This window comes from Mya arenaria, chromosome 3, assembly GCF_026914265.1.
Source record: "Mya arenaria isolate MELC-2E11 chromosome 3, ASM2691426v1".
In the NCBI taxonomy this organism is placed as follows: domain Eukaryota; kingdom Metazoa; phylum Mollusca; class Bivalvia; order Myida; family Myidae; genus Mya; species Mya arenaria.
Genome location: NC_069124.1, coordinates 6,860,135 through 6,874,555, shown reverse-complemented (window position 1 = coordinate 6,874,555; position 14,421 = coordinate 6,860,135). Strand labels below are relative to the sequence as shown.

General features: G+C 35.0%; 2 protein-coding genes and 1 long non-coding RNA gene across 3 annotated transcripts; 1 reads left to right on the top strand and 2 right to left on the bottom strand.

Moving 5' to 3' along the window:
• The first annotated feature begins 930 nt into the window (after positions 1–930).
• Positions 931–2,388, top strand: LOC128228545 (uncharacterized). Its single transcript, XM_052939914.1, has one exon. It carries the CDS (start codon positions 931–933, stop codon positions 2,386–2,388), a length of 1,458 nt encoding a protein of 485 aa, XP_052795874.1.
• Positions 2,389–10,574: 8,186 nt separating this feature from the next.
• LOC128228982 (uncharacterized) lies at positions 10,575–11,605 on the bottom strand. Its single transcript, XR_008260016.1, has 2 exons — positions 11,372–11,605; positions 10,575–11,180 (listed from the first exon to the last, which is right to left on the bottom strand). It is a non-coding gene; the product is annotated as an uncharacterized LOC128228982 (long non-coding RNA).
• A 1,173-nt stretch (positions 11,606–12,778) lies between these two features.
• LOC128228540 (torsin-1B-like) lies at positions 12,779–13,950 on the bottom strand. The gene is made up of 3 exons (XM_052939908.1): positions 13,573–13,950; positions 13,193–13,455; positions 12,779–12,958 (listed from the first exon to the last, which is right to left on the bottom strand). The coding sequence occupies exons 1-3, from the start codon at positions 13,865–13,867 to the stop codon at positions 12,779–12,781; spliced, it is 738 nt and encodes a 245-aa protein (XP_052795868.1). The 5' UTR covers positions 13,868–13,950.
• Positions 13,951–14,421: the final 471 nt, after the last annotated feature.

Below are 14,421 nucleotides of genomic sequence, written 5' to 3'. Positions count from 1 at the left end.
TCTGGATTCACTCCAGAGGAGATCGGAATTGGCTAAGTGGGATCACTTAGCTGGCATTGAGTTGCCTAATATAGAGGCAAATGAAGTTGGGCTATTGATTGGCAGTGACACACCGGAAGCCTTCTGGGTGGAAGAAGAAAGAAGAGGTAAGCGCAGCGAACCATATGCTATAAGATCGATTTTAGGTTGGACGATCATTGGGCCTACAGGTAATGTGTCCACAAATTTAAATAATCAACAAGCCGATGTATTACAGCAAATGCACAAACTTTGGTCTACAGACTTTCCGGAGTTCGTAGCTGACGCTAAACGAGAGATGTCACAAGACGACCGACGAGCGTTAGGTATAATGATGCAGACAATAACTCAAGAGGATGGACATTACAAAATTGGACTACCTTGGCGCGATGACCAATGTCTTCCACATAACAAACACATGGCACTTACACGTCTAGCAGGCCTGAAAAGGAAATTGCAAGGAAATGATTATTTGCATAAAATGTATAGTGATACAATGGAAGGATATATATTGAAAGGTCATGCAAAACGAGTATGCGAAAGTGAGACAGAGAGTAAAAGTGGCAGGATTTGGTACCTACCGCATCACCCAGTTGTAAGCCCCCGGAAGCCAGGAAAGGTAAGAGTAGTATTTGACTGCGCTGCAAAATACAAAGGTGTGTCACTGAATGATCGGCTGCTTCAAGGTCCTCTTACGCGTTTCAGAGAGGAAAGGATTGCGTTAGTGGCAGATATTGAAGCTATGATTCACCAAGTGCGGGTGATGGATGAAGACTGCCAAGCGCTAAGATTTCTGTGGTGGCCCGAAGGGAGCCTGAATGCCACCAGATGCAAGTGCATTTGTTTGGCGCAACTTCCTCGCCGAGCTGCGCAGCGTATGCATTAAGAAGAACGGCGACTGACAATGCAGAAATGTATGCACCGGAAGTAACCACAACACTGGAGAGGAACTTCTATGTTGATGATCTATTAAAGTCAACAAACAACAAGGAAAATGCAGTTTTGCTTTGTAAGGATCTCCGAGAAATGCTCGGTCGAGGTGGATTAAGACTTACAAAGTGGATGTCGAACTGCCCAGAAGTTGTTGATTCAATCCCACCGGAAGAGCGAGCAAAACCGTCCCTAACTGTCAATCTAGAAGATGACAACGAGTTCGAAAGAACACTCGGTCTTCAGTGGAACATCCGAGATGATGCTTTCTTTTTTGACGTACATCTGAAAGAAAAGGCGCCTACACGAAGAGGAGTTTTATCTGTAGCGAGCTCCTTATACGATCCGTTAGGATTTGTAGCTCCAGTGACATTGATTCCAAAGTTGATACTACAAAACGCATGTCGTCAAGGCTTAACGTGGGATCAAAAACTTAATGAATCCGACATAGAAAAGTGGTGTGATTGGCTTACAAATTTGCCAAAGTTGTCATCTGTCATAATTGAAAGGTGTCTAAAGGCGAGTGACCTTGATATCTCGTCATGCAATGTAGAGCTGCATATGTTCAGTGATGCTTCACAATACGCCTACGGAGCAGCAGCATACATTAAGATATATGACAGACAAGGAAACGGCAAATGTTCATTTGTGATGGGAAAATCTAGGTTAGCGCCCATCAAGACCGTAACCATACCGAGACTTGAATTAGCAGCTGCAGTAGTATCGGTAAAATTGTTTCAGATGCTGATTAAAGAACTGGACACAAAGGGCGACAACTGCTATTTTTGGACCGACTCAATGATTGTTTTAGGGTATGTTCGAAATACTTCACGGCGTTTTAAGACGTATGTAGCTAACAGGTTAGCTCTTATTCATGAACTGACTTCCCCAAATGATTGGAGGTACGTGCCCACAAACATGAATCCAGCTGACTTAGCTTCCAGGGGTGTACACCCGGAGGAAGGAGGGAAACTTTTTATATGGTTGAACGGACCAAAATTTCTGAACATGGAGAAAGATGATTGGCCACATGAACCTGATGGAATCACGACGGAGTACGAAGATGTTGAAATGAAACCAGCTGTAGTGACTAGTATGGTCCAGTCTCAATGCCAGGACGTGGTATCTGATATCCTAAACAGATATTCAGATTGGTATAAACTGCAACGAGCTGTTGCTTGGCTGCTTAGGTTGAAGATATTTATGATACACAGATACTTGAAACATGAAACAAAGGAGATATTTACAGGTGGTTGTTTGTCACTGAAAGAAATTAAAACTGCTAGGAAGTTGATACTAATGAAGGTGCAGGAAAGTGCCTATGGTGACGAATTTAGTAAACTGACTTCAAATAAGAAGATAGCAACATCAAGCTCGCTAGTAAAACTGTGTCCAGTGCTTAATGAGGGTCTGTTACGAGTTGGCGGGCGATTTCAGTAAACTTAATTTTCCGAGGATAGCAAACATCCGATCATTTTACCAAGCAAACACCACGTGACAGAACTTATAGTACGGAAATATCACGAGGTTAATCATCACATGGGAGCTCATCATGTATTATCGTTGACTCGACAGTCGTATTGGATAATTCACGGAATAAGGACAGTGAAACATGTAGTCAGTGCATGCATGGATTGTAAACGGCGCTTCAGGAAAACACAACGACAGCAGATGGCACCGTTTTCCAGTTGAGGCTTACTCCGGACAAACCTCCATTTACGTATGTTGGTGTGGACTATTTCGGGCCTATGTATGTCAAGGTCGGTCGTAGCCAACAGAAACGATACGGGTGCCTGTTTACCTGCTTATCGACACGAGCAGTACATATTGAAATCGCATATAGTTTAGGAACAAACTCGTTTGTATGTGCATTGCAACGTTTCATGAGTAGAAGGGGAAAACCAGAAAAGATTTTCAGCGATAATGGTACTAATCTTACTTCCGGAGAAAGGGAATTAAGAGCAGAAATTGCCGAATGGAACCAGAGTCGTATCATGAATGAATTGGTGCAGAAAGACATAGAATGGCAGTTCATTCCTCCATATGCGAGTCATATGGGTGGAGTGTGGGAAAGACTGGTTCAGTCAGTAAAGAGAGCCTTAAAATCGGTAGTCAAAGAGCAGCTTTTGAATGACGAAGCACTAAATACTCTCATGACGGAGACAGAAAAGATTGTAAATGACAGACCGATTACAAAGGTAAGTGATGATAACAGAGATCCAGAAGCACTATCGCCGAGCCAACTGTTGCTTTTGCGCCAAAATATGTGTATACCACTTGGTGTCTTTAGCAAGAATGACAATTATTGTAAGTGTTGGTGGCGTCAAGCTCAGTATCTTGAGAGGCAAAAATGGCAAGATGTACAACGAAATATCGAGGTAAATGATCTTGTTCTTGTGTGTGATGAGTCACTACCACGTGGATGTTGGCCTCTTGGACTGGTAAACGAGGTAAGTAAGGGACGAGACGGTTTGGTTCGCTCATGTAGGGTACGTGTGAATGGATCAGTGAAGGTGAGACCTATTACGAAGTTATGTCTGCTAGAAAACAGTGCATAAACACGTTCATGTTTAAAACGATAGATGGGTAGAAGTAGTTTTCAAGTAAGCCGTTGGTCTTGTAGTGTATGTTGGTTGGTAAGTATACAGCATGTATTTGTGTACGTCTTATAATCACGCATTGTATAACCTTAAGATCCTATTTTGTTTTTGGAGCATTTAATTCCTAGTTGCTTTAGGTAAATTATTGAATGAACTTCAAAATGAAGGTTCATTGAGGGGCGATGTGCCGCAGCTAGGATTATGTTTATTAAATTCATCAGCTTTGTAGGTCGCTAACGAGTATGATTCATTGTAGTAATAATAGAACAAATTAATCAGACCCATTGTTTAGCTTATTTGCTTGGATATGCAAGATACGTATACAAAATATATTTAGCGTGGTTACCATGAGAATGGTTTGTGTTTTGATTGGCTGGCAGCTGCGAGGTCTCTGGGCGAAAGTAAATTTGGTCAGTAAGTGAGGTGCGAGTGAAAAGACATGAACGAATGTTTGGGCTTTGGTTAAATAAATCGGAATACGTACCAATGTTTAGTAAGTTATATTTTGTAACATTTTGTTTTTTATAAACGAAGTTAATCTACAATATATAACGGAAAGGTTAGTTTGTAGGCAATTTTTGATAGCTACAAAACTTCAGAGCATTTTCGTAACTTTAAGTATTTTTGAATGTCCTGAAAATACTCTGTGAACATCTATTTGCTATGTTAATTGCATTATTTGGATTATTATTGTGTATATGATGTATGTGTCTTGATTATTGTGTTTGGGTTATTTCAGATAACCGTTCATACGTTCATACGTTCCTTAGCGTTCATTTACGTTCCTATACGTACAATAGCGTTAAGATGAGTTCCATTACGTACTGTTATGCTGACTGATTGACTGTTTGATTGTATGGAATAAATGTAAACGAGTATATTACAACGAGTTCCGGTTTATTATGTGAAAAAAGCAGATCCCGCGGTTTAGTGACTTTGAAACCGCGACAACATCTTCAATATATTGTTAGATAATGTGTTTAATGTTGTTAATAAACTCATTCAGAAAACAAACATTCACATTTGTTTTCTTTAAGAACGTCTGTAAAGTAAGCAAATCATAAAATAAATGATTCAAAATAACAATGTGCTTTGCTCTCCTATCACTGATGAAGTATGTTTTATAAATACAGTAGCAGATTTGGCTCGATACAATATTGACGCAATTATATTCTTTTTGGTATATCATATATCCTACTAAGATGTATTTTATGTTGTTGAGATGTTTGTTTATACCACATTTTTTAAACACGGAATTTATGGTGTTCCAAAAAGTTGATAAAGTAGAACACTGTATAAAAAAATGTTCATAATCTTCTACTTCATGGCAATATATGCATAAAGGTCAGTCTCACAATTTCCACGTGAATAAATTCAGGTTAGTTGCCACAAGATTATGTAACAGTTTAATTTTGAACTGTTTAACTTTATTGTCAACAATACATTTATGATTTATATAATACCATGAATTCCATTCTACTTTTTCTCGAAGACTGCGATTCCAGTTACCATGAATGGACGGTTTTTCAAAAACTTGCCTAATAAAAAGCTGGTAAATTTCTTTATTTGTCATTTCGGTTAGAGGTTTATTTTGAATCTTTATTTCTAGCTTTGTGTTAACTCTAGTATTTAATGATTCATTTGATTTAACAATATTTTTCCAGCTAGCTGGTAAAGAATTTTTTTTAATGCATAAATTTCTGCCATCCAATTTGTTTTGTTTTTAAGTTTATTCAAAACTAAATGTGTTTCTATGTCACCGCTATTTGAAATTATGTCATTAATGAATATCAAATCTGAATCAATCCAGGTTTTGAAGAAGAGACTTTTATTATTACATTTTATGAATTTATTACCCCAGATGATTTCCTTCCTAATATTATAAAATGTGTTAGACATTTTGTCTTGATGAACAGACATTTGTGAAAAGTGGATCCGTATTGACAGTAAGTCTTTATAAAAAAGGCTCAATTTGTTTGTAAGTGGTTGTAAGGACTTGATAGAGTCAATGTTCATGTATAAAATTAGGAAGTTCTTGCCGAATTGGTTAAACATAAGAGATGGTATTGTTTTCCAGCTTGCGCTTGTTGTACTGATAAGGTTGGTTATCCATTTTATTTTCATGGAAAATAACATGAAATCTGGAATATCTAGACCACCTTCAAGCTTGTTACCAATAACTGTCTTACGTTTGATTTTATCTTTTTTCAGTTCCAGAAAAACTCGAAGATCATTGAATTAATTATCTTAAAAATATTATCGGGAGTTACAATATTTTGAGCTAAGTAAACAAGCTTGGGAAAAAGTAAGGTTTTTATGACCGTTATTTTTCCAAAGTATGTAAGTTTTCGTTTACTCCAAGTGTTAATTAGCTGCTTACACTTTTCGATTTTGTCGGTCCAACTTAGGTTTACACATACATTTGTACACCATGTAACATAGTGACGGGTTGATTTTTCGATTTACCTATCCAGAGACCTTACGTTTTCATCTTGTTAAGTTTAAGACCCGAATGTTTTCCAAAGGTATCAATTATTTCTAAAACAATAGGTATTTCTATATGGTTTTTAAGAAATAAAGTAGTATCATCTGCAAGTTGGGTAACTTTAATGTTGTTTTCTTTTACTTTTATACCTTCATATGTTTCGCATTGTTTCAGTTTAATTGATAAAACTTCAACAACTATAATAAAAAGAAGAGCAGAAAGAGGGCAACCTTGTCGAACACCACGTTGTAAATAAAATGAGTCTGATATCCATCCATTGTTTGCTATTTTGGACGTAATATTGCAATAAAGAGTCTTAACCCATCTTATAAACGAGTTCTTAAAGCCGAATTTTTTCAGTATGTCGACCATAAAAGGCCATTCTACTGTGTCAAAGGCTTTTTTGAAGTCTAAAAATAGAATCGCACCCTCTTTGTTATAAAGATCAGTATAATCTATGACGTCATCTATAAGTCGTATATTGAAACCTATATTTCTGTTCTTGATATAACCTTGCTGATCAAAACTTATAAATTTCGGTAGGACTAATTGCATGCGTTTTGCTAAAACCTTTGCCGCTAGTTTATAGTCGATATTTAAAAGGGATATTGGACGCCAATTTTCAAGGTTTTCGGGATCACCCTTTTTATACAATAGCGAAAAAACTCCTTGTTTTTTTGAGTAAAAGATAATTCGCCTTTTTCATAGCTTTCGTTAAAAGAATTAATGACAAGGTTTCCAATTATAGACCAAAAGGCTTTATAAAATTCAACTGTCAGACCATCAAGTCCAGGACTTTTATTCAGTTTCATTTCATTGAGCGCTGTTGTCGCTTCTTCGTGAGTTATTTTGCCTTCGCATTTATCAGATAAATTTGGTTCCAAAGTGGTAGGTATGTTAACATCGGTTATATATTGAGTATATTCCACGTTGTCTTTATATTTTGTGGTGTACAAATCCGTATAGAAATTAACTTCTGCATCTAATATTTGTTTTGTTTCAAAGACTCTGTCTCCATCAACAAGTATTGAATTAATAACTTTTCTGCTTTGACGTGATTTCTCTAGATTAAGGAAATATCTAGAATTTGTTTCGCCTTTTTCAATAAAGTCTATTTTTGAGCGTATTTGAGCACCGGTCGCCTTACTTTTATATATATCATTTCTTTCTGATTCGATCATGTTAATTTGTATGCTAGTTTCTTCATGTGGTTCTTTATCGTTATCCTCGTACAATAGTTTAAGTTCTTTTTCTAATTTAGTCAGATGATTATGCTTTTGTCTTGAAAGACATTTTCAAAATTGGATTGTTTGATTTCTAATTTCTATTTTACAAAATTCCCATTTTGCTTGAGGGTTAACATTCGATTGAATTTGCTGATTAAGAATATTTTTAATTTTAGCTTTGTATTCTTTGTTTTCGAGAAGAGAGTTATTGAATTTCCAATAGCCAGGACCACGTGTATTAGGTAGTTTAAATTTTAGTGAAATGGCCATGTGATCTGTTGTTTGTATTATTGCGGGTCTGATGTCTGTTGAAAATACTTGTGGGGTGAAGTTGTGGTCAATAAGCCAATAGTCAATTCTGCTTTTTTCTGTCTCATTCTTACGTCGCCAAGTAAACTGATATTTATTTGTATTGAGGACTTTCCAAATATCACACAATTTATGAGTTTTGATAAGGCGTGTTAAGTTCTTAACAGTTACAACCTCTGATTGTTGTGATTTGGTTATTCTGTCATTTATGTTTAACGTATCGTTATAATCGCCGCCGATTATTTTAATCCCTAAGCATATCACCGAAATAACATTTGATAAGGTTAAGTAAAATTCGTTTCTTTCTTTTTTCTTGTTCGGCGAATACAGAAAATACACTGTGTATATGTATTTTCAAGTATTTTAAGATTTAATAAGATGTATCTACCATTACAATCACAAATTTGGTCTAATATATTGCACTGGAGGTCATTTTTTTATTAAAGTAGAACATCCTTTACTGTTTGATTCCCCGTAACTATGTACTAGTCTCCAATTATTAAACTCGTCCCTTATATGATGGTTTATATTGTCAGTAAAATGAGTTTCTTGTAAAAAGGCAACATCTGCCTTTTAATTATTAAGCCATTGAATTACACGTGCACGTTTATTTCTATCTCTTAAACCTTGAACGTTAAGCGATATAAAGTGAATTATATGATGTTGCATTTTAAAGCTAATTGTAATTTAACAATTGATTACGTTGTTACTTATTTCTGAAGTTTAGTAAGGATTCTGACGGATATCTAAATCATAACGTTGGTTAAGTCCTTTAGAGTAGCAACCTTAATACGAAAGGCGAAAGTTAAGAATTGCGAAAGGAACCATCATATTCAATTCCTAGTACACAGTTGAAAAATGAACTTCGAATGAAGTAAATTAGATGTGTATAGAAATGTGAATCTAGATTTCTGTCAAAAGATAAACAATTAGGTTTAACATCAATAGGATCGACATAGCAAAACCAGTCAGTATTTTGATATAAAAATATTGATATGTGCATTGCAATTCCTGAAATAAGACAAATATACAAAGTACAATTTGTTAAGAGGTATCGTTTCGTATCTAGATATCTATCAAAAGGTAAACAATTCGGTTTAACAGTAATATAGTCACAACAAAATATGTATAATGGTTTCTTTGTACAAAACAGAGTTTGGTATGAATGTATTGCAATATTTAGTATAAATAACAATGAACTTTGCATTCAGTGCAAAATGTTAAAATGTATTGCTTTTAGCTGGAACCCTTTTGTACGTAGTGAAAAGAATTTGCATATAGGTATTTGTTATATTTCGTGTTTGTCATGGAAATGAGTGCAGTGATTATGTAAATAGTCAAATCGTTCTTTAAATAGTTATGCTGAGAGTGCAGCATTATTTCTTGAAAGCAGCGTAAAAACTTATTTGGTGCCATTTGAAGCAAGAAATAATTGATTTGGATTTTAAATATTGCCAGTAGATAAGGTTTAGATGATGCTACAGGCGACGCTTTTCAACAAGGGAGGTAATCGTGTAATGAAAATAAAAAAGGAGTTCCAAACGGGTTTCTTGTTTTATCTTTGCCTGTTGGCAAGATAATGATTTCCAGCATGGCCAATTATTTGGATCTACTTATGTGAGCTGGGAGAAAATTGTTTGCAGTAAAACGGTGAAAGAATATTCTGAACAAAAGTAAACGCAGGCGACATTTCAAACCATCAATAACGTTCGGCTAATTATAACAAACATACATCTGAAGTAGTATACAGAAAAAAATGTAGAATGTATCCGTCTCAGTATATTTTTATAACATACTGAGTATATTGCATGCGGATAATGAATGCCGTTAATATATCAACTTGTTTAACATGTCTCGTACCGGTCTCGTAAACATTGTACAAGTCTTACCCGATTATTTAAATGGAAAGCATTAATTCATATCAAAGACATATACGGGGGGACCAATAGTACAGGTATACTTGAGAGTGAAATGACAAATGATCACTTCCTTGTTACTTTTCGCCGGTTAACGATAAAGTGTACTGAGACTTTAAAATTCAAGCCCAATACAAATATTTTATTCTCAATACACTGGAACATTTCAATATTTGAACAAATGTTTTGATAACCAAATGTTTTACATTAACACATGCAAAGGCTATGCTTTCCAACATATTCTAATGTTTAATGCAACGAGAACTTCGTGGACAAGCAGAGTAGACTTACATTTAACGAACACTTTATTAAGAGGCACAAGGCTAACGCCTAGTATACACTGAACGAACGAGAGACACATAACTTTGAAAACAAAACTGACACGCCACTTAAGCACCAACAGAACTTTTGTTTATGAGTATTCATCGCACACTTGTACCAAATCTTATCAACAGAAGAAACAATAAAACTCTTATCGGAGCCTTATTTGAGCTAGCAACAATAAAGATAGTATAGAATACAGTAAAAAGTATATACTATTCATTTACTCAACGTCCATTATACGGATATTGAATCAAGCAGGAGCAACAATATCAACTGGGTAAAAGGCATGGTGTCTGTCAAGGTCCCCTCGTACTTTGTCCACAGTGTAGCAATTTATTATCTGGTCCTCTGTTATTCTGGTCAATGAACGGTAAAACCAAAACTGCTTTTTGTTAACATTGGATGCAGTGTGTGCTCCAATACAATATGATGCAGATATATAAAGACATTTTTCCGACAAAGATCACTAGCGTAAATTGCATGGTTTAATAAGTTTGTGCTAAAATAGTGTCATAGTGATTGTATTATTGCTGAGACCAGGTCCAACGACATACAAATAGAGAAAACAAAATACAAACGTATAAACGCGCTATCAAAAATTCTTCGAGCTGTGCATGCATAATTTTAAACTCAAGTATTCCAAGCGTTGAGAAAAAACCTTATTTCTGTTCTACTGATTTTTTGCAAAAGAACATAAAATGAGTGTGATTTGTCTAAACGTTTACATATTAATAATAATGCAAAAAAATAAAATAAATATCAACTATATTTTATGAACGTTTATGTGTAAAAGTAACATACAGGAAAACAAATACATGCCAAATAAGATAATGGTAAAGAATTTCAAGAAAAAAAACGTGTGCAGGACTCTGGACTCGTTCCAACGAGAACATACAAGTACTGAATAGTTTACTCAGCCAACCTTTGTGAACAATTTGTTTGAAACAATACGAAATATTTCTGTTACAAGCAATTTAATTTCTTACTTAATGTTATTAAATACTTTATTAATAGGTCTACTCTAGTAATGTTTTCCCCTTTTCAGATGAAATTTGTGGGTTGTTTGACAGTCTCGTCCTATACCAACTCCATGCCATACACAGTTAATCCTGCTGCATGATGAGATCGATCTTTTCATATACCCTTTTGCATCCTGTAGTTGAAAAAAGGCGAGTGTCTTCGGGAAAGTAGGTCAACTCGTCCGCAGTTTGCTTTACAACATCCTGGTCGATTTGAAAGCCATACTGGTAATGCCCCTTAGCAAACAATCCGTCTCTGATGCATTTTTCCACGTGTCTTCTCTCAAGAGGAAGGAAAGGGATAAACGCAGAAATAATACTGCTTCTTACCAAATCGCTGTTCATCAATGCGTCTGCAATTCAGAAATGTGAAATGTGAAAACAAACTGAAGACCACGATAACGTTATATATAATTATCATTTTTTCATGAAATAAAATACAAATTATGTCTATACTTTTATTAAACTGAAATATCCCTGCGAAGTGAAAACGAATTGACTGTTAGAATGAACGGGTTTGAAAAGAGCAAATATATACACCTACTTTCAAGGTTGTAACTCTGGACACGCACAATTTCCTCTAAATCTCGGAATTTCAAGGTATATCGCTTTTTACCATTTTGGATGTGATCAAGCAAGGCATTTGTTATTTGATTACCTCAAATGTTGCTGTAAATACGAACACGAGACACGCAGTCAAACATATAAATATTGTATTATAAAGCTATCATAAAATAGTAAAACTAGTGACATGTGTAATTGTGATTGTTTATTCCTAAATTTGCATTTTCAAAGACAATCAAATCAAAGCAAAAGCAGTCTAATAAAGGTAGCAAGGCACGAGTTAATATTTAAGAATGTTATCATCGATTAAATTTGATAAGTGACATTTCCTTTATCAAACAATTTCTTCACTTAAACTCAATAATACAGCCTTATGTATCTACATAAATAGAGAGAACAACCTTCGTATCAGCAAATGAATATATAAAATTGAATAGGAAAGAACCGAGGAAGAAGATTCAAAATCGATCATCTTGAAAGCGAACAATGTATTTGTGGAATGTGAAAAACCTCACAACAGTTGGCAGATTGTTATACTTGATCATTATCCTTAGTTTAATTTTAGGCTACGGTGTCCCTGTTATTTTCATTGTGTTACCTTAAGAAAGACAATGAAACGTGAGCCGTGACAGCACTTTCAATATTTTTACATGATTATATCATTGATCCCGCCTTTTAAATGTAGAAATTTAAATGATTTAACTCTGTTGGCAGTCAACGGATAGGACTAATAAAATGCGCGGTAATATACCAAGTTTTATTGTGGGGATGTTTGAGATTTTAAACTATCACCGGAAATGTATTGTAAAAGAAACAAAAAAGACAAACAACAGCACAAATAACCTTGAATTGCTTTTAAGAAATTACAATTATAACAACAGCATCGTATTTTAAAATTGTGAGGTACCTTAACGCATACAGTCCGCTTGATATATTCCGACAAAGTATGCGATAATTGCACGGCCGTGTTGGCTTTCTCACATAAGTATGATTGTACTTATAAAATTTCAAAACCAGTGATAATGTCAAGCCGGCGGTTTGGTTTTGTTGTTTTAATCTATACCTGCATTACATTCACTGACATAAAGTTGCTATGGTTACCAAAGACAACGCAATTTTCATTCAACGTTGAAGTGACAGTTACAAAAATTAGGTTTATGTTAAACATACCAGCTGCTCCAAAAAATCAGAAAAAGCAGCGTTTCAAAAATAACACATCTCTATATCACACATACTCGTTTACAACAATTGAAGAACATGTCATCCTAAAGGAGATTGACCTTTTTGAAGAATAGTTTCATAGTATGTACAGTTTTTCTTTCCGTTAGTATACGTACATCAAGAGTTCAACAATGAATGAATATACAAGCAAAAATTGTAAGTTAACTTACCTTAAAAATAGAAACACTGAATGCCTGTAATCGGTTCCATCGACAGGTTGGTTATACTCAAGGTACGGTTTCACAACATCCATGATTCCACTTGGCATCTTGTCCATTTCATCGAAAATGAAGAGAGATTGAGGACATGCCTGTACGGCTGCTACGATATGCTGCTTTATGGTGAGCTATAACATGATAATGTTCACTGTATCATTACATGATATGCATATTACTGTGCCTGTCCCTGTAGTTTTTATTGATATATAGATATGCATATTAAGTTTTTTATTGTTAAAGAAACAACTTTGGCAGTATGTTAAAATTGAATTTGAAACAGTTTGACAATATTTTTCTGTCGCCATCACATCTAGAATTACCTTAACGCCGTAAACAATTGCGTTCTTTTAAATCACCATTACCTGATATTCTTCCAGCCTGTCCTCATGAATAAAGTCCTTCGTTGCTGAGAAGTAATGTACATACTGACTTGACATTCCTTTTGCGTACATATGCTCGGCGATCATGGAGCTAACGAAATTCTTTCCAGTGCCCGGCACTCCGTGAAACGAGAGCACAAGAGGCCTTTTTGGGTGTGTTTCTACATGCCCTCTCAAGTGTTTGACTGTTGGTCCAATGACAAGATGTTGCCCATACAGATTTTGGTTGAGGGCAAACGCCAAGCCTTTGATAAATGACATAGATCACCTTTATTATTCTTATAACTTGACATAAAATGATAATAATACTTTTGAAAATTATATGGTAGGAATAGAAGATAATTTCTACTAAAGAGATTTACCTGTCAAGTTGCTCGTTATCCATGTAGATGTACAGCATTCATTCCAAGTGCAATAAATCCATATAGAAGAAAACACGACTGCAGAAACACATATTAAAATTAGTAATGGCAAACACAGAGGAACTAACAACTCTTTAAATGCAATATCACCATTTGCATAAAGAATCACAATAAGAACAAATAGCACAAAAAGTAATGTTGGTATGGAATACTTCAACGACAAATTGAAATATACAAGAGTTGAAAATCCTCCATATATCAATGTTAACAAGCATTTATTAGCTCCGATAGCCATTATAGCAAATATGATAACAGCGACACTTCCTGAATGCTAATAACGTATTTAATTTGTATAAGTTAAACGAAAAAACGTCCATATATAAAGGCGCCTATCTATCGATTTAACACTTGTTAAGATGTTTAAGGATATTTAAACTCAGATAAGGTATAATCTTCCTTACAGTATAAACCATTCTTAAGTGTCTCTTTATACTTTTAAACCTATAAATGTATTAATTACCACGTTCTCTAATGGTTATGCTTCACAATAGTTTTTTATAACATAGTTATAATTACAAGGTCACTTCGACACACATTTCGCACGCTTTTAACCAGTTTAAAGATATTTCTATAGCTAGTTTTAGGTATTCATTTTGTATATCTCAATTCTCCTCCATCCAATAATACAATGATCATTACAGTGATAAGTCCAGTAGTTAAAAATTCAATAATATAGCCTGTTTAGATGCACAAGGTAAGAGCCGAAATGACAATCAACTAGAGATACAAACGTATAAAGCACCACATATACAAATACAAATGCCACAAACATAACACACACGCATCTAA

Excerpts from the sequence above, each read along its gene's own strand:
- LOC128228545 (XM_052939914.1), top strand. The coding sequence starts at position 931 with ATGTATGCACCGGAAGTAACCACAACACTGGAGAGGAACTTCTATGTT.
- LOC128228540 (XM_052939908.1), bottom strand. The coding sequence starts at position 13,867 with ATGGCTATCGGAGCTAATAAATGCTTGTTAACATTGATATATGGAGGA. Across the intron at positions 13,456-13,572 it reads GATAACGAGCAACTTGACAG|GCTTGGCGTTTGCCCTCAAC; the intron begins GTAAATCTCTTT and ends CATTTATCAAAG. Across the intron at positions 12,959-13,192 it reads ACAGGCTGGAAGAATATCAG|CTCACCATAAAGCAGCATAT; the intron begins GTAATGGTGATT and ends ATCATGTTATAG.